Source organism: Maniola hyperantus, chromosome 4, assembly GCF_902806685.2.
Source record: "Maniola hyperantus chromosome 4, iAphHyp1.2, whole genome shotgun sequence".
In the NCBI taxonomy this organism is placed as follows: Eukaryota; Metazoa; Arthropoda; class Insecta; order Lepidoptera; family Nymphalidae; genus Maniola; species Maniola hyperantus.
The window spans coordinates 3,054,236-3,081,932 of NC_048539.1; the positions used below are offsets into that span (position 1 = coordinate 3,054,236).

At 39.2% G+C, this 27,697-nt stretch overlaps 1 protein-coding gene across 10 annotated transcripts in view; it reads right to left on the reverse strand.

Annotated features, from left to right (window-relative positions):
- Cdep (Chondrocyte-derived ezrin-like domain containing protein) overlaps nt 1–27,697 on the reverse strand; it is a 70,369-nt gene that overhangs the window by 13,886 nt on the left and 28,786 nt on the right. For 6 of the 10 annotated variants that reach the window (XM_069509764.1, XM_069509759.1, XM_034968020.2 and 3 more), the window contains exons 10-19: nt 27,351–27,425; nt 23,921–24,039; nt 23,168–23,319; nt 22,111–22,137; nt 21,591–21,677; nt 21,148–21,235; nt 2,240–2,440; nt 1,791–1,884; nt 1,177–1,309; nt 626–809 (exon numbers count right to left, since the gene is read on the reverse strand). In XM_069509764.1, coding sequence (XP_069365865.1) covers nt 626–809; nt 1,177–1,309; nt 1,791–1,884; nt 2,240–2,440; nt 21,148–21,235; nt 21,591–21,677; nt 22,111–22,137; nt 23,168–23,319; nt 23,921–24,039; nt 27,351–27,425 — 1,160 coding nt within the window. Of the gene's footprint in view, nt 1–625; nt 810–1,176; nt 1,310–1,790; nt 1,885–2,239; nt 2,441–4,833; nt 20,978–21,025; nt 21,236–21,590; nt 21,678–22,110; nt 22,138–23,167; nt 23,320–23,920; nt 24,040–27,350; nt 27,426–27,697 lie in introns of those variants that run through there. The other 4 variants (XM_069509763.1, XM_069509765.1, XM_069509767.1 and 1 more) reach the window with 4 other exon arrangements.

Consider the following 27,697-nt stretch of genomic DNA (forward strand, 5'->3'; position numbering starts at 1 on the left):
GATAATTATAAAGTAAAAAAACACTTAAATTTCTAATTAACGGCCCACACAACTTCCCTTTGTCTAGATATGACTCCTCAAGTTTTGTTGTTCGATTTTGCTCCAATATGATGGTTGAAGACAGTTGGTACATATTTAGGTTGCGATTTGCTTAGGTTGCGTTTTATTTGCGTGTCGCGGTTAATGTTGTGACGTCTTACAAAATGACAACACGTTGTGTCCAAGCCCTGTTATTGAAGTTACACATGCAGGATTGCCCTGCAGCATTTTCAGGTCTATAACACGGTGTATAACTAATAATTGTGCTTGGGGTATTCTGGGATCAGCAAGAAAATCCGCTTCATCATTAGCTGGGTCTGCACCGGACGACGTATTTTAAATTGGCGATACGCGATCCAAGATCCACGATCCAGGTTCGTCGAGTATTGAACGTGGCTCATACTTCTTCGATTCGGCGTTAGGAAACTTGGGATCCTGCCACGTCGCTCTAGCATGTTCCAGCCGATCCACAACGGATCCGCGGCAAGGAGCTTTTGGATCGCGCTCCTGCCGCAGCGCAGCGCGGTGGATCCTCCCACCCAGCTATTCCCCATCTCTTGTGAAACCTTTGAAGAAATCCACCCACCTTCAGTGTCGCCAGGCAGGTTGCTAGCAGGCGAGGCGGCGGCCAGCGCGCGGTCTAGCTTGGCGAGCAGCGCGCCGGCCGGTAGAGCGAGGGGCTCCAGGGCGAGACAGGCGCGCGCCAGGGCCGCCGCCTCCGCGCCGCTCGATGCGCTGCGGCCTATCGACCCCACGCGTTTAGACCATGTCTGTGAACGTCGACGGTAAAATGAGTTTTTCAGTTTCATGCTCTTAAATTTTTATGCTCTCGTGCGTAAAAGTGTTGTATGAAAATTTCTGTAGTGCCTGAGCCTAGCCTCCTATGCTCCTATGCTTTTCTGTTAATGTAAGTTACAGTTGGTATCACGTCAACTGATATATCACCTACTACGCAAGTTCAAGGTCGGAGTCTTTTGGCGTGACACCAACTGTAGTTTACATGAATGTACCAGGAATGAAAAGTACCAGGAGAGCATACAACACTTATGCATAAAAAGTAGTTTTAGTCCGCTTACACTGGCGTTGAAGATGAAATTTACGAGGATGAGAAGTGAAAAATAATATGTCAGTTCTTACAACAGTGATGAGCTCAAGATCTCGCTTGTAGGTGCGCTCTGTCATAAGCAGTTCCTTTGCTACATAATACGTGATGTCCGCGCCGCGCCGCTTGCTCGTAGTCTCGCCTGATAACACTGCGCCTGAACTTATACTGAAACAACGTTGATAACATTCTTAAGGGTTTATGCAGACTATCTGAATTTGAAGTTGCAAAATGGCTCTTTAGTTACAGTTATTTGTAGTAGAGAGAGTGACATGGAAACTGTACACCGACTGTGCAGACCGCGTATTCTCAATTTCTCAGTATCTCAAACCAAGAGAAATTTTTCGTTTAAAGTAATAACTAATAACAGATTTGGTGAAAATAGAGATGAAATGGTGTAAACTTGTGAATGGAAGGAAAATCCTGTCAACATTTTGTTACCTGGTACTCGAAACAAATTAAAATGAGACATCATCATAATCAATAACAACAACAACTACAACAAGCGACAGAGGTCCACCGCTGGAACTAGGTTTCTTGTAGGGACTGCCACGGTCTTGCACCGCCTGAATCCAGCGGCTCCCTGCGACTCGTCTGATGCCGTCCGTCCGTGGTGGGTTGAAAATGAAACACGAATTATATAACATACCTATTGTTATTCCGCCTGGTCAACGTGTCACCGGCATCGCTTTCTCCGCCGCTCAAAACGTCCATGTTATTCGTTGACGCCGACACTATCTTAACTGCAAAAAATAAAAATTCTTTCAAAAAATATCTTGCACTTGGGCGTAAAATACATATGTCACAAATTACAATAATATGTGATAGCATGAACATGACCACCAAGAAGTATTTTAGGCGAAAATCTATAAAATCTGTGACAAAATATATTCTCGCAGCGTTTAGACTGGGTTTAGTTTTATTCACCATGCACATTCCTCACTATATGTTCCTCCCTCCTATTCCCTCCATTTGCTTCTGTACTTGTTTCACGATTCGCTTTGCCATCGGTGTGGACGCGTATAGAGATGGTCCCGTACTTGTGTCCCCATTCGGGGACATGCAGAGACTTGGGGATGATACTATAAGTAGACTCACCATGCACATTCCCATTGACAGCGTCACTATGTTCCTCTTTCCTATAGTCCAAGCGCTCTATTCGGTCGTGGTACCCGTTCGGGATTCGCTTGTCCATCGGTGTGGAGGCGTATAGAGGTGATCCCGTGCTCGTGTCCCCATTCGGGGACATGCAGAGACTTGCAGATGATACCGTGTGTTCATCCTCTGGCGATATCTCTTCTGTAGACGAGGAAAACATGTTCAAGTAATGCATAAAATAGAATAGAGTAGGTATCAGGAATTTCCGGGATAAAAAGTAACTTATATCCTTCCCTGGGATGTAAGCTAACTCTGTACTAAATGTCATCAAAATCGGTTAAACTGTTGGGCCGTGGAAAGCTAGCAGACAGACAGACAGACAGACACAGTTTCGCATTTATAATATTAGTATGGATTACAATGCATACAATACAATGCTTACAAGAAAAAATCCTTAGAGGATGCCTTTGTGATAATCGCTATCTGTATGCCAAATTTCAGCTCAGTGGTTTGAGCTGTGAGTTGATAGATCAGTCAGTCAGTCAGCTTTTACTTTTATACATATAGAAGAAGAAGATAAGTACATGCACAAAAAGATCACATCTTAAAATAACATATAGCATAAATATATAATTATCAAAAAAACGGGCCGAATTGAGAACCACCTCCTTTGTGGAAGTCGGTTAAAAACGAAAATACAGACAAAAATATTGTACTAGGACAAGGGTGATAATTTTATTACAACTGTCGAATGATTCGAACTTTGAAGAAAGGAAAGGAAGGCATAGAAAATATTATATACTTTATAACAACAATCAAACTCCTGAAAAAAAAAACATATGATACTATTAAAAAATTAAAAGTGCCAACACCTGAAAATAAAGTATCAAAATATAAGAACACAACAAAAATAAATATGATTAAAACATTACAATAATGATATATAAACAAGAAATTATAACAACTCGTAAAATGCCAAAAAAATATAAAAAATACAATCTGTGATAACAAAAAAGTTTACAACATACCATGCTATCTATATATTTGGTAAAACTTACATTTTTATTCCTTGCAGCATAAATATGTATATCAAACTAGATATGTAACTATACTCTATCCGCGGAAAAATTAGTATAGCGCTCATTCTGTTACGTAATCCCATACAAATGATAGAGGCAAAAATCTCAGTGGGCGCTAACCGTTTTGAGCCACCAACTAATCACAAATTAAACTATGTTTTCTAATTCAATTTCGAATGTTTTTTGAAAACATGTTTGTGATTAGTTGGTGCTTCAAAATGCCAACCAATCACAAACAAAACTATGTTTTCTAATTTAATTTCGAATGTTTTTGAACATTTTGGTGTCTCAAAATGGTTTGCCCACTCAGATTATTGCCTCTATCATTTGTATGGGATTACATAAAAAGTGAGCGCTATATTAACTTCTTTCCGCGGATAGGGTATGAAGAGGTAAAACAAAACATCGACGATCGTTCATTTTATTTATTGTTTAACTCTCCCCAATCCGAGGGGCAGTATATTGCAAGGATATCATTACACTTACAATAATTACATATAAATTCAAAAAGGAAGTAACATTCGAAATTCTCAAAACAATATACCGAATTACTATAATAAAAATTGTACAGGGTTATTTTTAAAATACCGGCAATATCAAAACCACCATGTCATTTGGATATATTAGATTTAAACAGTGCACATCTTAATGACACAATACGTGTATTGCAATTCCCCCACGAACGTTGGAAAAGTGGATGAAAACCGGCCAAGTGTGAGTTACATCTCGCCCTACTAGGGTATATAGGGCTTTCAATATTAATTGTTTAAAGAAGAATCTCAAACTCCAACTCAAATTATTTATTCAGAACTAGCTGATACCCGCGACTTCGTACGCGTGAATTTAGGTTTTTGAAAATCCCGTGGGAACTCTTTGATTTTCCGGGATAAAAAGTAGCCTATGTCCTTCCCCAGGATGCAAACTACCTCTGTTCCAAGTTTTGTCAAAATCGGTTGATCGGTTGAGCCGTGAAAAGCTAGCAGACAGACAGACAGACAGACAGACACACTTTCGCATTTATAATATTAGTATGGATAGGTAAAATTTTACGCATCCTGATTGTCAATTTTTTTTATTTGTAAGATGATAATATGAAGTGGTGATAAATAATACGTACTTCAACTTAATTTTAAAGTTCAATTTTTTGGGTCAACATTCTACACCAAATATCCAAAGTTCAGGTCCGTAATGTAACTCATTCTGTCTACGAGCTAGAGATCCATGACGTACGGACGGACGGACAGACAAGCAGATAGCCGTGACATTAATAGGGCTTTATTTTGCCCTTTGGGTACGGAACCTTAAAAAACGGGCCGAATTGAGAACCACCTCCTTTTTGGTAGTCGGTTAAAAATGAGCAGTAGATCAGGTTAGGTGGATTGCATGACAATTGCAAAAACTCTATTTCATTGATTTCAAACAAACAAAGGATCAGGAATCCAGATTATTTTATAAATGCGTTCTCTCAATAAAATAATTCTTCGCAGTCATGCAAGGTTAGTAGTATTTTTTGTGATAAACCGAAAAGTGACGAATTCTTTAGGAAGGTTTCAAAAGTTTCATTAATATCGTTCCTATATTTTAAAAATAACCGAGTATACATATATCAATGAAATAGTAATATTACAGTCTATTCTGATTGTAGAATCTCAATCGAGAACTCGAAATACTTACACTAAACGGTTTTCTTGTTTTAACTAACTAATACTGAACGCACATTAGACACAGTATGCGGCGTCCTCGCTATACGCGTCGCAACCAAGGCGTGTTTTTTGCAGTAGTAAAACTGCCCGGTAGGCCCGCAAAAGCTACACGGGAGATCAAATGTATCGACAATGTAAACCGCCATCACCATGCCGTTGACGCAGCCATCCAATGTAAAAACTTGTGTAATTTTTTGTTAATGAAAAACATGAAAAGTTAATTCAGAACTAGATGTTCCGCGTGGATTTAAGTTATCAGAAATCCCGTTCACACCGCTATTTGCATAAAACTATTCTGTGTATGTTTCAGCTTTTCTATTAACAAAAAGACGTATTTTCATACGACCACACCCGGCATGTGACGTCAAAGTAATGACATCATTGCAATTTACGCGCGCTCAATCACGTCGCGTTCGGCTTGTGCTGTAATGTGCGTTCAGGTTGTGGAGGCGGACAAGCCTCTAGCAATATTATATTTTATTCTATATAATTAATATTACAATCTATTTATCGTGCGCTTTCACATGATTGGTTGATTTTTTATACATAAAAATTGAGTAAAGTTAGTATGTTAATGGGCTCATTAATAGCATGCTAAACGCAAAATATGTCAGAGGAAGAAGCTTTTTATATAAAAAGCTGATGTAAAATTATTGTATAGTGAAATTACCACGTATTTACGGATTAGAATTAACTTAAAATACTGTAAGTTTGAGCTAGAAGTACACACTATAGTATAGTAAATGGAAGTTCCAGCGATCAGCATAAATACAAATAGAAAATAAATAAATATGGACAGTTGAATCATGGGCATAACTAGTAACTATTAGGTATGGGTGTTCTAACTACTTACATTAATTGATAAGTACACTCTATTTTCCTCTCTATTTTTCAGTACAACATAATACATTTATTCGATATTCGTTTCCTATCTAGATAAAAATGCTGGGACTAACATACTTCCCGCACACGCAGACTAAAGTAAAAAGATAGACGATAAACAAACTGCCAATAGGGTCTTGGAGTGTAGTAATGATGTGATTTCTTGTATAGCGGTAGTTTATGGGGCTAGTAATCATTATTAATTTTTTTTTAATCATGGTTTTTATTTATTTTTAACATGAACAACACGCTGAACGGAAGGTGAATAATGACGTCACAATCCGTAAACGATTTTTTTAAATTTTTCAACTTAAAAATAAGAGTATAATAAAATAATAATTTCTGCGGAAAAATGTTTTTTATGTTAAAAAATTTAAAAATATTTGTCGTTTATGCCATGTGACATCATTAGAATCTAAGATAATAGCTAATCTAGCTCTGATCTGGAAGACAATCAATGTTAACTTGCTTTTTTGACTCTCTGTATCTGTTTGTTTGTTTGTCTGTTCGCTACTTTTGTAAACGTATTTAAACTAACTTCCCGATGAGCTAGCGGCTTAAAAATTTTGAACACAGATTGGAACTGGAGGATAATGCAATATTAACTTGCTTTGTCCCTCGGTTTGTTAGACTTTTCGGTACACAGTTTTTAATAGAAAATCATCAATGCTTTTACTTTAATCTGCTAGCACCTATTTGAAATATATAGTTTTGCTGGATAGAAGCACTGCGTTAGAGTACGCGGCAGAAAGTAATGTACATCGACCTTTGGAAGGAGATAGCAGATTTGTAGTCTAGTCAGTTTGTTTGTCTCAGTTGTTGAGACCGACAAAACGACACATAGGTATGAGTGACAGAGACAACGCTCTACAAAGCCGAAATGTCATTCTAAAGGCCAATGTACATTATAGTCTGCCGCGAAATGTACTTAAGTTTTCTTTGCAAATAATATTAATGACCTATTTATACACAACAAAGAACATGTTTTATAGATTTCTTCAAGAATTTATAGACATTATGAATGGGTTGAACAAATCCAACACTTTTTGGCTTTATACTTTTATGACACTATAATTAGTTTTATTTAAATATCTTCGAGTGTGTTGTAAAATAAGTTCCCTCGATTGTTATTTATGCTAATTCGTTTGTACCTGAAAAATCTTTAAATTAAATCTAAACTAAATTATCACGTCTATTATCAGGTCAGGTATTATTAGGTATAAAGCAAATTTTGATTTTGCTCAGACTTAAAGGTAAAACGAGACGGAGCTATGCTGGAGACATAAATATTTCTCGTTTTAACTTTGAGCAAAAGCCAAAGTACGCTCTACAGATCTGTCTGTGATTTTCACAATATTTCCTGAAAGAATATCTTTATTTTTTAAACTTGCTAATTGAGTATAAATATTAATGATTTAAGTACAACCGAATTAGCACCATTATCAGATTTATCACTAAAATAATGCAGGTTAGTTAAGTCTACTTGGTAATTTAACTTTAATTCAGTCCTTAAAAATGAGTGAAGGAAGAAAATATGGTATTAATAGAAAATATTAATAAAAAGCTCTAAACCATTCATATCATACAAGAATTTAAACATAAAAATTTGCATTTATACCACAGATAAATTATAATTACTAAGAACATGTTCATTGTTTATACATTATTCTAGTCATGTCTACATTTCGATGCTTAATAATTAGATCTATTTTATTCATACATACACATAGACGAATTAATGTAATCAATAATTTCGATAATTTAACCGAGACGACTGGTAGTTTAACCACTTCTTTTATTTGAAAATGTTTTTAGTTACAAAGTAACTTGAACATTACCAAAGAGGCACCAATATCGTCACAGGAGTTTACATAAAGCTGATAATTTATATGGAAGGTATATAGGATATCAGTAAATTGAACAACTACATATTATATATGTACTTCGCAAACTAAACTAAAGCTGAAAAAGCATGAAGAATATTTTTGTTGCTTATGCTTGTTTATAAGTTTTTGCTACAAAATAAATAAATAAAAAAAAAAGTATCAGCAGTTTGTAACAACGTATTTCATAAAGTAAATGTTTGTAGTGAATTGTCTATTTGTTTTTTTTAATGCTTTTCCCATGCTGAGATTATAGTGAAAACGTGTATAAGCTATATTATCTGCGTCTCATAAAAATGCACAAAATAAGCTTTAAAAAGATAGTGGTCGAACAGCAGTCATCCTAACTCTTCCTTACCGTAATATAATAATTCATTGTTCAAAAATTTTAATAAAAATCATTATCTACAATAAAGTGTGGAAAAAATTGAGCAGATTTGGCACGATTGCAGACAATGGTTACTTTGTTAGTCTTATTCTGTGATGTGGTGATAATAAATTTAAGATTAGTTTAAGATGGAGTGAGTAACATTGCCTTAAGTTATTAGGGCTCCTTTACATTAGAGAAACTACTTGTCAAACATGACTCATAGTGGTTGCATCGGGAATAAGTCATATTGGGATGTGGTCATAACGGACCGAAACGATTTATAGCTTCATATCCATTAGGATACGTACAACCGATAGACGTTGGGGTCGCAAGGTGCTGGAATGGCGACCTCGCACCGGAAGACGCAGCGTTGGAAGACCCCCCACTAGGTGGATGGACGACATCAGACGAGTCGCAGGGAGCCGCTGGATCCAGGCGGCGCAAGACCGTGGCGTGTGGAAGTCCCTACAAGAGACCTATGTCCAGCGGTGGACGTCTATCATGATGATCCATTAGGATAGTTTAGGGGAGACGCTGTCTCAACTCGACGCACACCGCGCCACGAGGTAAATGTCGGATTTTTCGCACTTAAAGAAATTCCAGTATGAAGCGTGGAGTGGAGATGGACACGTAAACGTATCCAGCCTCAGTTTGCCTCATGCTTGGTCTGAAGCTGCAAAAACTGGCGCGTTGCTTAAATATTTGCATAGATCAGACTTCGTACTTATATCGTAAAAGTCTCAAACTGGAAGTACTTGCTCTGTAGAAAAGTAATTTCTTATAATGTGAAGGATCCCTCAACGATACGGTAACAGAGTTGAGCAGTAACACTAAACTTAAGTAAAATTAAGATCTTGGATCCAAACGTACATAGGAATTCACAGCCGTTATAATACATAATGGAACGTTAAGATTTCTAACAACCAAATCGCATCTACTTAAATAATTAATTATTTCTCAACAAAGGCGGAGCAGGACTATAATAACTTGGCACTAAATAAATATTAAAGGAGTAAAGATAATACTGAGAAAACTTTCGACTGCCATTTCAAACATCAAACTTCAAAAAAAATTGAAACGAGAATGACATAATTGTTTAGTAGCCTGACCAGAAATATAAAAGACTTGCTCTGGCCCTATGAGGCGCCATAGTCCATAGCCACTAAGTATATGGTCTTGTATAAATTAGTTCTACGGGTTTTCCGATGTATGGCGAGGTGTTTTATTTTTCTGGTCAGGATGTATCGTCTAGATTCAAGTGTATATCGTAATGATCAGTACACATACAACTACATACTAGTTACTTTACAAGCTAGGACAAGGTATAATTTCGCTTTAAATTACACGATAGTCGAGTACTCACATCGGGAATTGGCACTATATATTTTCCTAATTTTATTCAAAGTGAGAATGTAAATATTAAATTTATTAGGACTCCTAATAATATCCAATACGATTTTAACAATTAATTGCGAATTAGAATCAAAATTTCGAAACGCTCGTAAAAGGAACACGCTCGCGCACCGAGTAATTAACAATTTATCTAACATCAGGTTAACGCCTAAGTTTACCAAGCAATTAACCATGGTTTAGTTAAATATTATTTGTACGAGCCTTTTTGAAAATAATGTAAGTTATCTGCCAAAAAGAGGCAGTTTTACAAAGTTTAACTAAACGGGAGTTAAATGCTTGGTGAAATTGGGCCTTAGTCTACGATGACTTTGGTCTAAGTTTTAAAAATGCAGCTATTCATTCTCGTCATCTGAGCACAGAGGCGGAGGAAGGGTAGAAACGTCGAACTTTTGCTCGGGACTGTCGCTCGAAGCTTGCGAATCGACATAGTGACTAGAATAAAAACGTTCGACGTTATTTAGGCTGAAGCGCTGGTCGAGATCTCTAGCGAACCGCTCGTCGTTCTCATCCATTCGTTGGATGTTATGTTCATATTGAGGGAAAAACTCCTGTGTTCGGAACATATCACCTTCCTCGTAATGTTCCGGATAAGGGCTGCCTCTATATTCCTCATATTCATCCTTATCTTGTGGTAGTTCTGTATCGGAATAGGCGAGCGACTCGCCGCGGTCGAATAGGTAACTACCGGACTTGCTTAATTTAGGAGCTCTTTTTATCGTATCGATCGGGTATGCATAGTCATCAGAGTCTTCTTTATCACTAGTCTCATCATAAAATATCGCTCTAGGTTGATGTTGGCCCGAGGTCTCGCCTAAAGATTTATCGTCAGATGAACGGTATGAAGTAGTCGACTTCACTCTTTTCAAAGATGATTGACGGCTACTTCTGTTAGAGTACGATGTCCTCGGAGGACTACCTTCGGGGACAAAAGGTGGTTCCTGGGAATCAAGATAAGGATGTCTCAATCGTCCTAGCCTGTCGAATCGAGGAAAACCCATTTCATCCTCATCAGCAGAAGAGCCAAAACCTTGAAATTGCACTGGATTAATATTGACAGGAAATTTTTGTGCCTCATACGAAGCGCTTTTATACTTGGCATAGCCCACTTGTTCATCGTCCTCTGAATAGCTGACTGGCTCTTGAATGTCACCGTTTTTAGAATCTGCTTTAGACATTTCCGACGAGCCCGACTCTACTTCGGGAATGTAACTATCGGAACATTCGGAACTCTCGATTCGTCGCACGGAGTCATCGACTGCCAGATACTTGGCCGCTTTAAATTTATCACTCTCAGAGGAACACTGACTTTTAGTTGAATCTTCTTCTAACACATCCTGTATTTTTTCTTGTTTTTTACGAGTATTTGTCACTTGCTTCTTACGTCTAAACGTTCTCATCCTTTCGCGAGGATCCCTACATACATCCAAAGAACTGTCAGTATCATTCCCGCTTGGTGGGCTTTTAAGCGAAATATTTCTCACCAGCAGCGACTTTTTGACTGGCGCTTTGAGAGGCTGTATCGGTGGAGATTCAGAGCTTAGACTACTTGAGTAATAAGGAGAGCATCTAGAAAGAGGTGTTTTTCCCGATCTGTCTTGGGATCTTTTCTCCTGTAGGTCTCTGTGAATAGAATCTCTAGGTAATTCCGGGACAGTAATAACCGGTAAATCAGATGAAGACAAATAATGTTCATGGAAAGACCAGCTCTTCGGTTTACTACGGTACTGTTGAGATGTTTTATACTCCTTGATCTGATTCTTAGATAGTGTTTTATCATCATAACTAGCGTGCTTTGCTAGAGGTTTGTAATCAGATCTAACAAATTGACTACTAGATTCCTCTCGAATAAGGTTAGAAAATTCTTGACTTTGGTATCTTTCACTATGCTTTTCTTCTTGACTATACAATTGAGATGGTATATCAATATCTATTTCAGGTTGTGGACCGAATAAGTACGTTTTATCATAGCCACTGTCTTCACTCTGACATCGTAATGTGGGTCGCACATATTTGTGCGATTCTTCTTCGCAGCTGTAACTTTTAGGCGGCACTTTAGAATACCGATCCTGTGATAAATCATGCGATGCAGGAAATCCTTTCAGCCTTTGATCGAATCTGAGAACTCCGTTAGTATGTTTTTGTAAACTACTTAGTGAACTGGAACTCGATTTATCTGATTTGTCACTGTAGCTTATTGAAGAAGATTTATCAGTCTTTCCAGTATATGAAGCTGTTAGTCTCAGAACAGGTTCATTGGAGTCATTGGCTTCCTTGGAACATGTTAAAACGGTTCCAGTATTCAAATCAGCATCCTCTTTCTCTTCTATGAGAGAAGGCTCCATTACAATAGTTCTGTCAGATTTAGTGTCATCGTGCTCTTGTTGATCTTCACGCGCCGTAGCAATAAGAGTGTGACTTGTGCTAGCTGACCAGTCGGATATAGACTGAGCTAACGTAAGAGTGCTATCACTTTTTGTCCCTGAACTACTATCAACACCTTTTCTAGAACCCGTTGTATCTGAACTACACAACTTGTCGTATTTAATATTCTCAGAACTTTTATCAAGACTGCTACTTTTTGAACTTGCTTCTGCTTGGGAACTCATTTTTGGTATCGGTTCTGATTTTTTACTCGTTAGCGAAGCAGAATATTTTTTTGCAGCAGTCTTTTCAGATTTTTCACTTTTTGGAATTGATACGGCTGATATACTTTCTGAGGCAGAGAGATTAGCATATTGCCGCACTGTATTTGTACCTGTAGACCATTCTGAAATACTTAAACAAATCGAAGTATCTTCCGAATGAGAACTGTGGGTGCATTTCTTTTGTGGCAAGCCTATTTTAACAGTACCGTCTAAATCCGTGCCAAAGGAACTGGTTTCTTCCTCTGAATGACTACTATGGCTACACCTTTTACAAGCTCCCGAACTTCCAACGCTAAGTTTAGCCACTGCTCGAACAGTGTCTTCCACATTTGTTTGCGAAAGCATATCATCAATCGATGTGTCAGAATTATTAGAGCCAAATGAAAATTTATGAGTACCTATTTTTGACAGACTTTTATCAAAGTCAGGTGAAAGTGACTTACTGTCACCAGCACCAAACACATCGTCAGTATATAAATGATCTTCATCATATATTGGACTATGGTTTGTTGGTGACTTTTGAGGCTGACTTATTATAACTTTTTCTTCTATATTACTCTTTGCAGCAAATGATTTACTTTCAGATCGTGTGCAACATGTACCCATATCACCCATTAGACATGAAGCTTTGCTAATCGTACCACTTAAACATGATTTGTCATAGTTAGGAACTACACCTTTGTTAAGACATGTAAATTCGTCATTTTTCTCTAACGGTTCAACCATGTAGCCAGATTTATCATAAGGGATTGGTTTGGACTTGGTCTGTAAATCTCCTGAAGTTTGTTCTGTGGATTTCTCCGATTTAGATTCTTGAATATCTCGCTCCAAATCTTCATCGTTATTTAAAGTATCACTGTCATCATCTGATCCTACTTGACCCTTAGAGCTCTCTGATCGAATTGTAACTTTCATTGCTTGTTCTGGTTCGTTGCTCATGTAATAAATATGAACTTTTTCAACAATGGGCGTATCCAAAGTTCCAGAAACAAAAGAGCTTAGTTCATCGTACTCACTGGATTTCTGCCTTGCCAATTCAGACATTGCTGTTTTTGGCGTAACCGCTGGTGGTAATTCTGGTAATGGCCAATCTTCGGAATCTTGACTTTCACTTGCCGACGATTGTTTCAAAGGAGCCAAAAGGTTGCTTCCTTCACGTTTCTTAGATTCAGCAGCATCTTGACCTTTCTTGCTATTTAGTTTATCTAATTCTTTTTTAGATTCAGAATACATTTCGCTGATCTTAGTTTGATCGATAGGAATATCAGGCATTTCTGCTGATGTCCTTCGGTCTGTATCAGATATATACGCAATATTAGCATTACTCGGAGGATCTGAACTGAGGCTTGCTTGGTGATCACTAGAATTCAAAGATTCCTCGTTTATGCTCTCGGACCGTGAGCACGCTTTAGTGGAATCCTCATCTGCGCTAGTTTTTTCTGAGGCCGTGCTGCGCTCTGAAATTCGAGATAAAGTGCGCCCAAAGTTTTGTCCATAGCCAATAACGACATCAGGCGCTGATGTAGACGACGTAGCGGGATACAGGAAATTAACGGGAAAATCGTTCAAATCGTCAGTAAAATCAGCTTCAGTAGAATCTTTCGAAGTGTTCGCGGACAGTGGCGGATTTTTGGAAAATGAGTGAAAATCATCTAACATTCTTTGATTATTATATTCAAAAACATCTTTGTTCACAGTTAAACTTTCATAACCTTCATGATCCTGAGGAATCCAAGCCTCTTCAATACTAGTACTATTTTCACTACCAGAAGCCCCAAAAAATGGTCGCCAAGTTGGCTTCAACTCTTCCCCACGACGATAAGCTTCGCCTAAAGATCCTGACGTAGACTCTGTTGTCTCGAAAGAACCTCTTGATTCTACGCTAAGAGATCCTCTTGAATCCATGCTTGATTTTGATGAACTTTTTTGTTCATCAAGCCGCACTTTTCGTCTAGAGGATGAGTCATCAACGCTAAGAGATCCTTTCGATGTTGTTGTTGTAGTATCCATACTTGACTTTGAAGAACTTTTTTGGTCAGTGTCTTTTAAAGCTCTTTTCTTCATTAGCTCCCGTTCAAAAGACGAAGTTATAACGTTACCATCATCGTCAAAATCAACTGTCATATTTTGGTCTTCCTGAGATATTGTAATAGCAATTTTAGTTTTCTTTACGGTTTTTTGTAATTCTTTTTTAATATCAGACGCTTTAGATGCGGCTGAGTGACTAGACTCCGATTCCTCAACCACACATTTTCCTATTTTGTCTAAGCCACTTTTTCTTTGATTTGGCTTTGAAAGTTGTTCTACAGTCTTATGAATACTTTCAGAACTGGAATCTGAATCAGATGGCGCTTTTAATGAATCTACCTGCCCTTGTTTTTCCAATGTTGGAGTGGGAGATTTTCTAGCACTGAACTTTGAAGGACTTCTCGGACTCTCAATACGGCCTATTTCAGGAATGGGGGACGGGGATTTAGAGTTCGATTTCGAATGTTCGCTTGATAGCGTATGCTGAGACAGTAAATGTTCTTCACCATATTCCATAGCTTGTTTCAGTTCTTCGAGACATTCTCTATCTTTTTTATTAAGTTTCTCAATATCTTGAGATATACCTAAAGGTCTCGCAATAGAACAACTCACACTTGATTCATCATCGATCGAGCTTCCTTTAATGTTAGCACTTGAAGGACTTATATCTTTTTCTATGCTTGTCCAAGAAGTAGACTCCGAACTTCGGGAACGTTCTGCACTTAACTTAAGCAGTTCTGTGCGTCTTGATTTAGTCGGCAAAAGTGTTTTTTGTTCATGCTTCTGATCCGTGGGTGATATATCATTTGGGCTGCCAGAACTACCATTGTGATCGCCAGATTCAGATTTATGTGTTGATTTTGAAGTACTAGAATCAACAAATGGAAGATTCTCTATAGTGGGGCTGTTTTCTTGTGGAGGAGTTACAATAATTCTATTTTTATTTATAAACTTTAGTCCCAAATCTCCCGGTTTGGATAAATCTTTAAGTTTTAATTCACCTTCCGATTCACTTTCAAGTAATAACTGAGACATAGATTCATGTTTCAAGAATTCAGCTAAACTTGCTGAAGACTCTTCAAATGTACTTTGCGCTTCTATAGCTTTTTGACTTTTAGGCGTATCTGAAAGCGGCAGATCTGTATCAGCTGTGAGCTCATCACAGTGCTCAGTCATCCCTGATGTATCGTCACTTCTACCCAGATGCAATTTAGTCAATTTTTCTTTTTTAGAAGTTTGATCTTGATCTGATGAACTGTCAGCATCTATATAAGGCAACGAAATACCCAACATATTGCTGTCATCTGACATTTTTAATTCACTGACTTCAGTGATTGATTCTTCTTCGCTCATCAGACGTGTTACTTCTGGCTTCTTTTCTTCCAATAACTTTTGTATATCTTGATTACTCTTGCTTTCATGAAGCTCTGACTGTCTTTGTTTATTATATATTTCAATTTTTCTTCGTTCCATAATTACTGTTTGAGTATCATTTTCTATGACAGTATGTTGAGAACTAGTTATCCACTCAATAGAAGAATCGTCTTCAGTTTTTTCTTTATAACTATTAGTAGGCGACACTTCCTTTGCTTCATGTTCTTGAACAACAGTATCTATTTCTTCTTTTACAATTGGGTGAACGTCAACTGTAACAACTTCTAGCTTAAAATGTTTATCAGTAGTGGGTTCTACAATAGACGCAGGTGTTACATAATTTCTATCCAGACTTTTGGACTTCACTTTTGCTTCCATGTATGGATCCACTTTTCTATCCAAACTTTTTGATTTTAGACTAGGATGCACTTTTTGGTAAACTACTTTACCTTCAATTTGTTGCTTAATTTCTTGCTTTTTTGATAAAGTTTTAGGAGATTTTTGCAAACTCGCCAAATCGTCAAACTTATCTTCCAACGACTGACTCGACTTATCATCCATACTTTTATTAATTTTATTATTAGTTTTTGTCGTCTTTTGATCTTCAAAGCTTCTGCTTATTTTCCCTGCAAGTTTATTATCAAGTTTTTTCGGCGATTTTGCTATAAATACATGATCTTCAGCCTTACTGTTAATTTTCGTTTCAATGATTATTTTGTCACCCTCTGTCTTTACCAAAATTTTATCTTCAGGTGGTGGGAATGGTGGCAGCGTATCTTTTACTGGACTTATCAATGTCTTCGTCTGTTTTAATGCTGCTTCAAAGAGCATTTGTTGTTTTTCTTTACGTTTCGCGATTTCTGTATCACTATCTTCTTGAGATTTAGTTCTCTCCTTACTGCCTCCCCTCTTAACTTCCATTTTTTCCAACGATTTCGATTTTTCTTTAGAAACCTTTTTCACTGCTTGATCTAATTCTTGGCTTTTAGCTCTCACCATATCTAAGGGTGGCACTGTCAAGAAATCGGGACGTTCTTTAAGTGTAGATGGCAATGACTTTTGAGTTTGAAGAGCTTTCACTTTTGTAGCATTTGTATCCAGGGAGCCAGCCTTACTTAACTTACTAGTTTTCTTTTCATCAGGTTTTGGTTTTAGAGTCAATTTTTTCTTATCTTTTCGTTTAATTCTTTCAATATCAGGTACTATTTGATCTTCACTCAAGTCTGATAATTTACGGATACTCCCCCTTGGTGAATTCAAGGAAGAAGTCGGTGATCGTGAGGGTGATTTTGATAATGGAGAGCGAGATAAAGGCGACCTGTTCATTGGCGATCTGGACGGTGATTTTGCTTTCGATAATATTTTAGTAATATCATACTGCCGCTTAAATGAACGAGGCCTTCGTTGCTCAACTAAATCCTCTAAAAGTTTCATTTCTTCACTATCAATCTGAACCGAATTTGGTGGAACAGATGACGATTCTGCGGCATGCTCTTCTTCCACTTCATCAATTTTATCAATAACATCTTTCTTAGGAATACCAGTTTTCTGTAACTTATCATCTATCAATGACTTCTCCTCTAAAATAATTTCTTCCTCATTATCCTCGACAGTATCATCTTTCGACGAAAAAGCATTCATTGGTGGCAATCTATGCAACTGAATTACGGGTGTGTCCAAACTTTTAGCTCTACGGCTAGATGTAGGAGACTCTTGAGCTTTTTGACGTTGGAGAGAAAATACCGAACCTTCAGAGAGATTCAGTCTGGCATGAGCAAAAAGAATCGGAGTTCCACCAGCTTTTCGAAGCATCGGTGAAATTAATTCATCACGTAAACTCTTCTTTATTTCAAGCTTACTTGAATCTCTCTTATCAACTTCACTTTTCTCTTCCGATATAGTACAGTTTCCTGTCACTTTTTGAATTTCTAAATCGATAAGTTGCTCATCGTCTGATTTTAGAAATTCCGTACTTTCTAGTATAGGAGACGGAATATTTTCATTGTATTCCCAAGTAGAACTTTCTTTGCCGACTTGTTTTATTTCTGGCGCTTTAGGAATAATGTCATCCTCCGAACTTGGAATAGAAATAGATCGTTCAGAAATCCGCCTCAATTCGGTGGCATTACCAGTGACGCTGTCTAAGACCTGTGGGTTATATTTTGCTTCCAGTTCAGCTAATTTTCTGCATTGTGGCGGCGATCCTTCTATTTCTGTTGAGCTCATAGTTTGTCCTCTATGCCAAGCACCAGATGTGATTTTATCATATTCATGTTGAAGTATAGGTTCCAAATCTTTTCGAGACTGTGGTGGAGAAAACTCTAATTTTGGTGCAGCCTCTGTAGTACCAAAAACGTCATCAGAATCTACACTTTCATCATCAGATGAAAACGACGTTATTCTTATTTTATTGTTACTTTTATTTTTAACTTTACCACCTACTCCTTTTTTACCAGTACCGCGAGCTTTAGGCATTCTTTTAGATGGCAACTTCTCTGATTTTGACTTAATATCCGCGCGTAGTTTTTCAGCGGCTGTAAGAGGCTTTGGATCTTTACATATAGGTGGTTGTTGAACATTTCGTCCGTTTATAGCAAATTTAATATCATGTGCATATTGTGACTCTTGTCTCATACTATCCGTTTTTGAACTCGTAGCCGAATCGCTTTCTATTTGACTTAATTTAGAGTTTAGGGTCTCCAGCAATGCAGAATCTAAAGTTTTTGTAATATCTCTTTTTGGACTTGGTAAATGTTGTAATTGTCCGCTTTTATTCACTTCTAAAGTAACAGGATCAATTTTTGATAAATCAATATTTTGCGTAAATAGAAAGTCACGATTTTCAACTTCCAAAAACTTTGAAATATGATCTGAGGTCTGAATACTATTTCTTGGCGATTTTGGAGACTTAGGTGACTTTGGAGATTTGGGAGATTTGGGTGACTTGGGCGATTTAGGTGACTTTGGAGACTTAGGAGATTTAGGTGACCGAGGAGATTTAGGATAATCGTGATATTTACATCTCGAGTGAGTGTTAACAACATGGCGACCGTTTTGCGGTTGCAATGTTATGATATCCGGTGGCTGTCTCTTGTCCCCAAGAGGCGAAGGAGCAGTGCCATTCATTATGTGTCTTTTGTGCAAAACATAAGGAATGTCATAACTATCTTCAACAGATTTTTTATTGTCATTAAAGCCAGCTTTAAAGTCATCAAAATCTTTGAAATAATTTTGTGGTAAGTCAAATAGTGGTCTTACAATATCAGTATGTCTAGCTGGCAATTCAAAGTGGGATCGCTTAGTTGCGATGGGGGGAGCACTAGGAATTTGCCGGAAAATGTAATCTTCATCACTAGATTCTGCTGGTGTTAAATCGATAGATTTTTGATGCATAAGCACATGTCTCCTCGAGTTTACACTACTAAATCGTGGCCTATTAGCCAAACTATTGGGATCACTTTTTGTTCTTTCTACTGTTGGATGAATATATGGTACTGCAGCATCAGCAAGGCGACTACTAGAACTGGTATCGAGTATAAGTTTAGGATTGTACTCGTCAAAATGTGTTTTAGCCATAAGCTCCTCTTTTAAATTTTCCTTCCTAATAATATGCGTGTGAACTTTTCCTCGCATAGATTTATCAAAGTCGGACTGAAGAATCGAGGAACTACCCGATTGAATAGCGGCTGCTTTAGCCCTGTTTTTGGCATACTCTATACTGTCCATTGCTGGCAATATTCGAACATTAACATCGGATTCGTTAGAAGATTCTTTAACAAGTAGCGAAGGCGGATTTTCTTTACTAGTTGATCGCGTTAGTGATTCAATTTTATCTTTGTCGAAACTAAATACAGTTTCAGATGATCGACGCCGTTGGTAGTTGTGCATTTTAACCGCCCTGTTATTATCGATTTCAGTATCTAAACCAGCAATTTTCTCGGGCCATATATGTGTTGTGCGCGGAATCATGTCTTCGTCTTCAGTTGACAATTCGTCGGATTTCTTCACTGGACTCGAGTCAGAATATTGAGCATATTGATCTAATTCTACATTTTGTAAGCTCGAAGAATGCAAAGCAGTAGATTCTTTATGCTTGTTATTACTCGGAAATGTAGAGTATGGCGTGGGAATGTGATAATAATTGGGCGAGGTAGCCAAATTCGCAATAAGGTCCTCATGAGATTTGTCGAAAAGGGTTTTTTCCCTGTATTCTGGCTTTTCCATACCTATGAAGGTCGATTGAGTGTCGTAAAAATCTTTCTCAGAATCTTGACTGGACGAAGGGGATATCGGCTCGAAGGGGTCAATGTAAGCGCTCTGAATACTACTACGACGCCTAATGTGCAAGTCTTCAGGCTCATACAAATTCTTTTTACAATCGTAATAATCAGATTTAGAATCCTGACTAGATGTTCTAGAACCCGACCTATCGGAACTTTTACTTTTGAGAGTCTCACGAGATTTTTTGCTGTCGGTATGGTACACGCTGTCTCGGGACTTTTTGCTAGATTCGGCACTACTCTTCGACAGTTTGGAATCGTAAATGTCGCTTTTAGATTCCTGACTGGAGGTTCGAGAACCGAGAGTGCGTTTGATCTCCTTATAGAAATTCCCATCGGAGCGAACCGACAGTTTCTCTCGCGGGAGAATCCTCGGATCGTCGATGAGGAAAGGATCCAACGGTAAATCGTTGTCGCTTTTATATTTAAGGCCAGAAATATTGAGATTCGCCTCCCGGTCCTCGGCCTCGGAGAGATGAGAGAGGGACTGGTCGTCGTCCGAGGCCAGGTCATTGCCAGAGTCGAGCGAGCAGGAGCGCGTGCGCGCGGGCGGCGAGCGTGGGCGCACGCGCGCGTAGCGGCGCCGCTCCGACTCGTCGTCCGAGCGCTCGATGAGCTCGTAGCTGTCGTGCGAGATGTCGTCCTGCGAGCCGCTGCGCACGAAGCCGGGCAAGTCGAGGCGCGGCTCGCTGGTGGCGCCGGGGAAGCTGGATGAGTAGGCGCGGCCGATGAGCTCGCGCTGCGTGTCCAGCGATCCGCTCGCGCCCAGCACGAAGGCCAGCGTGCGCGCGTCGTCGTAGCGCGTGACGGGCGAGTCGACGCGGCGCGGCCAGTAGGCGTCCAGGTCGGCGTGCACGGAGCGCGCGGCGGGGCGGCGCTTGGCGCGGCCGGCGTCGTCGAAGCTGAAGTCGCGCAGGTTGCGGCAGCTGGCGCTGCGGCGCCACGGCGCGCGGCGCGGCAGCGGCGGCGGCGCCTCGTCCAGCTCGTCCAGCGCGAGCGAGGCGCCGGAGCGCGAGGAGCGCGTGGACGCGGCGGAGTAGATGTTGCTCTGCGACAGCTCGTACTCGAGGCGCTCGGAGGACTTGTTGAAGCTGGAGGACTGCTTGGCGAGCACGAAGTCCGGGTAGACGCTAAGGGGCGGGGAGTCTGCGGCGGGGCGCGTGGCAGTGGGTGTGTGGGTGAGAGTGTGGGTGTGGGTGTGGGTGTGCGTGTGGGTGAGCGTGTGGGTGCACGTGGCGGTGTGCGTCTGACCTGGCGTGCGCGGGCGCGACGCACGAGGCGGCGGAGTGGGAGCGCGCGCGCGCCCACTGCCCTCCGCAAGCGTCCAACACGGCGATGTCTGCCGTACAGAAACACGAATTACTATTAGCGCTAGCGCTGCAGCTTGCTGCAGCATGATGCTGAGTGGGAGACCTATATTTGGTCACACGTACTCGTATATATATATAGTATATTTTTATTATTATTTTTTACTTATCAGTTTAATTATGTAGATGACTTAATTAGCTTTTAGGTTTGTTGTAGTATTGTGATCAAATAAAAGTTTTCTTTCTTTCTATTATGACCGCAACGGCAACAGTAAATCATTAAAATTAACATTAGAAAAAAGAAAGAAAAAACTTTATTTACTGAAAGCTGTGAAACACATTGTAGGTCAGTAATTCAGTAATACTTTAGAATGGACATCAACTCACCAACGGTGTCGTCGTCTGAGGAGGCAGAGGCGAATCCTCCGTAGGATGATGATTGACCTCCGCATGCGTCACCACTGCGGGACCCGCCTATTCGACAATTTTAGATTACAGCTATACAGTTAATTTCATTTATTAGGGAACATGTTAAATGGTGCAGTAAATTAAAAACTGTGATGATGGATTTAGTAAAACAGTGAGGTATTTTTTATAAATGAACTATGATAAAAAGCTGATAAAAATTTTGCTTGACGTAAGTACGATTAGTTAATAAAATCACAATAAAAAAGCTTGCAAAATATGTCCAAAAATAACTTTTTGAAAGGGTCTTACATAAGGAATGAATAATAATAATATGTAAGCATCCGTTAACGACATTTATTTTAAAAAGTATGTCGTAAGTTACGCTAAGGTACTCCGTCGAAACAAATGCTAGTTTGGTTTATATGCGAAGGCAGTTAAAGATGTATTTTGGGGAAAATTAGGAATGTACGAGATAGACAATTTTGAGTGAAGCCCTTACGATTTGATTGCAGTACAGTTTTGTAAGCTGAAAAAAAAGAAAAAGTAACAAATATTGTTTGTATGCAAAAATAAATCGCAATTTACATCTTAGTGTTATGAAATTACTAAATATCTCTGAATGAAAACTACAATACGTTTAAAATAAAATTTAGTGTAAAGTCATGCGTGTTATACTAAACAAATTGAGACAAGTTTAAGTGTTCCAATTTAAATTAGTATCTAACTGCCGTACTCAGAGTCGCTAATCGTTACTTAAGATAGAGTAAAAACGAGACAGATTTATGCGAGAGATATAGCTCTGAGTCGTTTTAACTAAACTTAAGTAACGATTAAGCGACTCTGAGTACGGCGGTTTTTTTTTTGGTTTTTTTTGTGAACTACAATTTGCGTCCATGCAACAACGAGCGGCAATGGAAAACGCCACAGAAAAGAAGTGACCACATGGTTGGCATGGAAGGTGACAGGTGGTGAGGTCTGTGATGGTAGATGCAGAGTGAACTAGAGTGAGGAAACTCTCAGTTTGATCCAGAATCGACGATAAATTATATCAAATACTAGGTGATGTGAAATCAAAGAAAAATAGGCTATTCATAGGCTACCCAGCGTCAAATGTAGGAACATTTGACGCCTGCTATTGACGTTGAAGCCGCGACGTTTTGTTTACAAGTTCCCTAACTATCGTGAACTGTGGCAGAAGTGAGCAGTTATAGATGGAGACGAAGACAGAAATTGGTCGGGGTTAGGTTGGGTGGCTTTTTACTCGACTGCAGCGAAGCCCAAAAGAAGGGTTATGTGTTTGACCTATTACCGTTTGACCTGTATTTATTAATATATGCAGGTATGTATGTACGTCCGTTCCTATGTCCACTCATGACTACTCAACGGCTCAATTAATTTTGATAAATTATAATGAGTACATCATTAGATTCGTCTTGCATGGCGCGAGTGTCACAGCGCAGCGCAGCATAGCTCAATGTTGATTGGTCACCGAATGTGATAGGCGTGAGGCAGTTAGGTATGTGAAGGTGAGAGTGTGTACGGTGTGTTTCGCGTACCTTGTCCCTCGTGGACGCGTAGGCGGTAGCTGGTGGGGGTGGGCGAGCGCTGGCGCGGCGCGCCGCCGCACGCGCCTCCTCCGCCGAGTAGCCCTTCATCATCAGAGAGGCCTCCAGGTAGTGAGGTTGCTTGTCCCACTCCAGGGAAATCGCTGCGGGTACAACAATACACGGCTCTTACACTCTGCATCCAACGACATTCTACACTAACTAATACGTCGATTCGTTTTATAAATCTTTGTTTTACCTTCGGACTATATTTTCCATGGAAGCGGAAGACACTGAGACAAAGATAAAGAAAACTGTCCCAACGGGACCAACTATCTCTGTGCCTTCCGTAATTTTTTGGTTCGGTGATCAGGCCGCGAAAAGGTAACAAACGAGCACACTTTCGCATTGATAATAATAGTTCATATCAATGTGCCGGCTTTATTTATTTAGATCACGTAAGAACTTTTTGATTTTTCGGGATTTAAATTATTATGTCCATATCTATAATCCAGGATGCAAGCTATCTCGTGCCCATCAAGATAAGTTCAGCATTTGACCCATGAAAATACCACAGTTATCTCCGCTGCGAGATACAGCAAGCTCGCAGTCACATCACTAACACGAGTGAGCATTATTTCTATTACCTCGGAGCGAGGTCACCATTCCTGCACCTGGTGGTACGCCAACCAGTACGTGAACTCCGCGCCGCCGAGTAATCCATCGCGAGCAGCAGCAACACCGCAACTGGTGGTCAGTACGTACCGTCCGAGCCGGGCGGCAGCGGCAGCAGCGGGTGTGCGGACACGCTGGCGTTGAGCGCGGGCGCGGACACGTTGCCGCGCGACGAGCCCGCCGAGCGCGACGTGCGGAACGAGCCCGACCTGTGACATCGGACAGAGGATGGTCACCACACCAGCTTTTGGTCACGCCCACCCCCCAGCCTAACCAAACCTTACCCTAAACCTACCTAAAACCCCTCACATGAAAACCTTTTTTTTCTAACCTAACCTAACTTTACCTAACGATCCTTCCTCAAACTTCTCATAACGAATTTCGATAGTCGAATCGAAATAATTAATTTATCTCAAAGTAAACATACTTTTGCGGAGTAGCTAAGTTCAAAATAACAGCAGAACAACAACTAGGGTACCAAAATTTTTGATAGATTTGTAGTCAGTCAGTAGGTTGAAAATTACCATAGTTTGTAAACATCGCCTCTGTTAGGGTAAAACATAAAATCATTTCAATAGTCAAACAGTTAGAATCGCAAATATACTTTTGAACTACAGTTTGACTTAATTCTTTGCATTTCTAAAGTTATTATATTAAATATTTTTAAAAATTGATCAAAAATTAATTGAACTATGCCAGTGGTTACTTCGGCAAAGCAATCAACCCAATTTCTGTCGTGAATTTCGTAAAATTTAGATTAATTAAAGTTTAAATTAAGCTAACCTAATGTTACTGAATTCAATGAAAATTTCGCGAATATAAAACTAATATAAACAAAATCAGCCAACAACAGATGTCAGAAAAGTGCAACGTGTAAATTGTGGCGTAAATAGAAAAGGTCTAATATAAAAACATTGATTTAAAAAAAAACTATCGAACGACTCACGATCAAGACTCAAAAAAAACGGGGAGGGTTAACGACAATAAAAAATGTGCACGGGTGGATAGATTGAAAAAATTAACTCTAAAATATCGAAAGCGTCACGGGGGTACCACGAGCGTGGCGCTGTATTAAGAGACAGGTGTACCAATTTGTGGGAGTTACTGACTGTAACTGTTATTTTCTTTAGCAAAACCGAAGAGCCGTGAAGTATCGAACGAGTGTACCATCCTCCGACCGGTTGTCAGTGTCGTACAACGACTACTTGATTCATATCTTTTTGGAAGAAGCGAAAGTCTCAACGTATACAGCGCATGCTCGAGAATGCTAAGGGCCGTCACTGTCTTACCGCACCGCTCTCTCATTGGACACAGCTCGTCATTAAAACAGACTTTAAACACTGTCTTTTCAGCCGGAACATGCGAGGAAGCATAAAGGTATGATTCCGAACCATGCTGCACGCAGCAGCGCTGCCGCAACGCTGCGGCAGCGCTACTGTGTGCAGCGTGGTTCGGAATCATACCTTCATGAAAGATGTGTGTAAATCCCATCAATAAGATCGTTTAGTAACTCTTTTGTACCAAAGCTTTGAAAATGAACCGATCATATTAATGCGTTTCACACACTTTCTTCACTACACATCCTCGCACATCCCTGGTGACTGATTTCGTTTATCTATGACAAAAATTGGGTTTTCCTTTTATGTGGCTAAGATCATGTTGCGTGACAGACAGTTAAAGTTACGTTTAACTTTGATCGTCAATAAAAGTAAAATTGGTTGCATAAGTCAGGGTTTGTAAATTTTGGACGAAAATTTTACCTTTGGAGGCTTGATTACTGACTTGTGCTACCCACTTTGGTTTTTATTGGCGTTCAAAGTAACTTTAACCGTCTGTCATGCAAATAGGACTAACCGCCGCACTCAAGACTCGCTAATCGTTACTTAAGATTGAGTTAAAACGAGTCAGATTTATGTGAGAGATATAGCTCTGTCTCGTTTAACTCAATCTTAAGTAACGATTAAGCGACTCTGAGTACTTCAATAAGTAAGCTAGCCACTCTATTAATTCCTTGTCATGATACAATGTGTCTACAGGACACGGCTTAAAGTCCACATTTGAATGGCGATTTGTGCACGCTTGTGAGCTGTGCGGTGTCAGTAAGGGTCGACCTTAATCACCATTGATACAGAATACAAAACCATTCGAAGCTCCCTCTAACCGTTACTAATGTGTTATTAGGGATGTTAGGTAACATGCAACTCCAGATTCCATAGTTCAACCGTATGGCAATACAACCCAATACAACCAAAAGCTAGTGTCTCCCAGCCCATGCGGATCACTCACCGTTAAACATACTTCATTATCGGAAACATATTTGACACGCCATCCAATCCCAAACCATAGGACCCGTGTTGAGAAATTGTAGTATTTTCTATGACCTTTGAACTACTATAGGTATATCGTCTCACTGAGGCGGTTAGTGAGGTAGGGTGAGAGTTGCGGGAGGGTGACAATTACCTTAAAAAACAAAGACTCAACGTCGCTGTCACCCATTCCAACCCGCATACTACCTCTGGAGCCGTCTCAGACAAGCGATACGATAGGCCGCGCTCACTTTTCATGCGGTGTCATACGCAATTCGGTCGTGCGAACACGTACTGTACGTTGTTAGAATTCGAGAGTCGAAACACAATAACGTTAAAGTAAAATGGACCTAAAGAGCCTTGAATTGAAGTCAAAAATTCAATGTCACTGATTTTAATTTCGAAACGTTTCCGCTTGGAGCGCTGGCTGTAGATATGTAGACAAACTTGAGTTTTAAAACAAGGCAGTTAAGATCCAATTTACTATAACGCGGAAGTGTTTCGACACTCGAATACTACCAACGTTGGTGAGACATAAAATCTCGTACTGAGCGTACGGAAATGCACAAACGATCTCATTTCTTTGTAACGATGACGCACTCATCTGATCAGAGTCCGTCAAAATATGTTCCGTTTTGTTTTACGAACTATTTGTAGGGTAGCTTATGACACAATAAGTCGTAGATATTTTTTATAACCGTATTTTCACGGATTTCACATAAGACTTAATTTAGTAAAAGCTTATAATATATCAATAAATTATGAATACTGCAAAAAAAGACAAAAATTGAGAAAGAGTTACTAATCTTTTAAAATTTAAAACGCATTTAAGATGACGGAAAAGAATTAATAAAAAAAATATTTTCAATATGTTTTGAATATAAGTAAGTTTTGTATATTAACCAGTAAATATTTTATATGCAAAAGGTTAAAGCTGTCTAAATTGTATTTATCAGCACATTTATCATAGTATTTACAGTAAAATTAACTACATCTACCTAAAGCTGAGTGTCTACTATGTTTGCTGACCGCATTACAAGTTCGCAAATACAGTGAAACCTTGGCTTTAGATCTATCTATCTACGAGCAAATAAAACGGCCTTAAATAAATATGAACCTTTTTTTGACTAAAAAATAAAGGCGATGGGAAATCATGCAACAACATAATCTACTTCCTTAGATTACTATCACCTCTACTAGATTTGTTCACATACCTCTGGAATGTCTGCCGTTTCACATAGTTGTCTCTCACGAACTCGACGATCTGTTTCTGAGTTTTGCCGCTATACCTGTAAAAGAATAATTTTATTTTTCCGTTAGAAAGACACATCGGCGAAAGGTCGATGAGCCAACAGGCATTTTTTTATATTTAGAGACCAGCGCACATACCCGCAATTATTAATATTATTATATTTATTTTATTTGATTTACATAGATACAAGTTAGCCCTTGACTGCAATCTCACCTGATGGTAAGTGACGATGCAGTCTAAGGTAGGAGCGGGCTAACCTAGAAGGAGTATGTCAGTTTTTATTAAACCCATACACCTTTGGTTTCTACA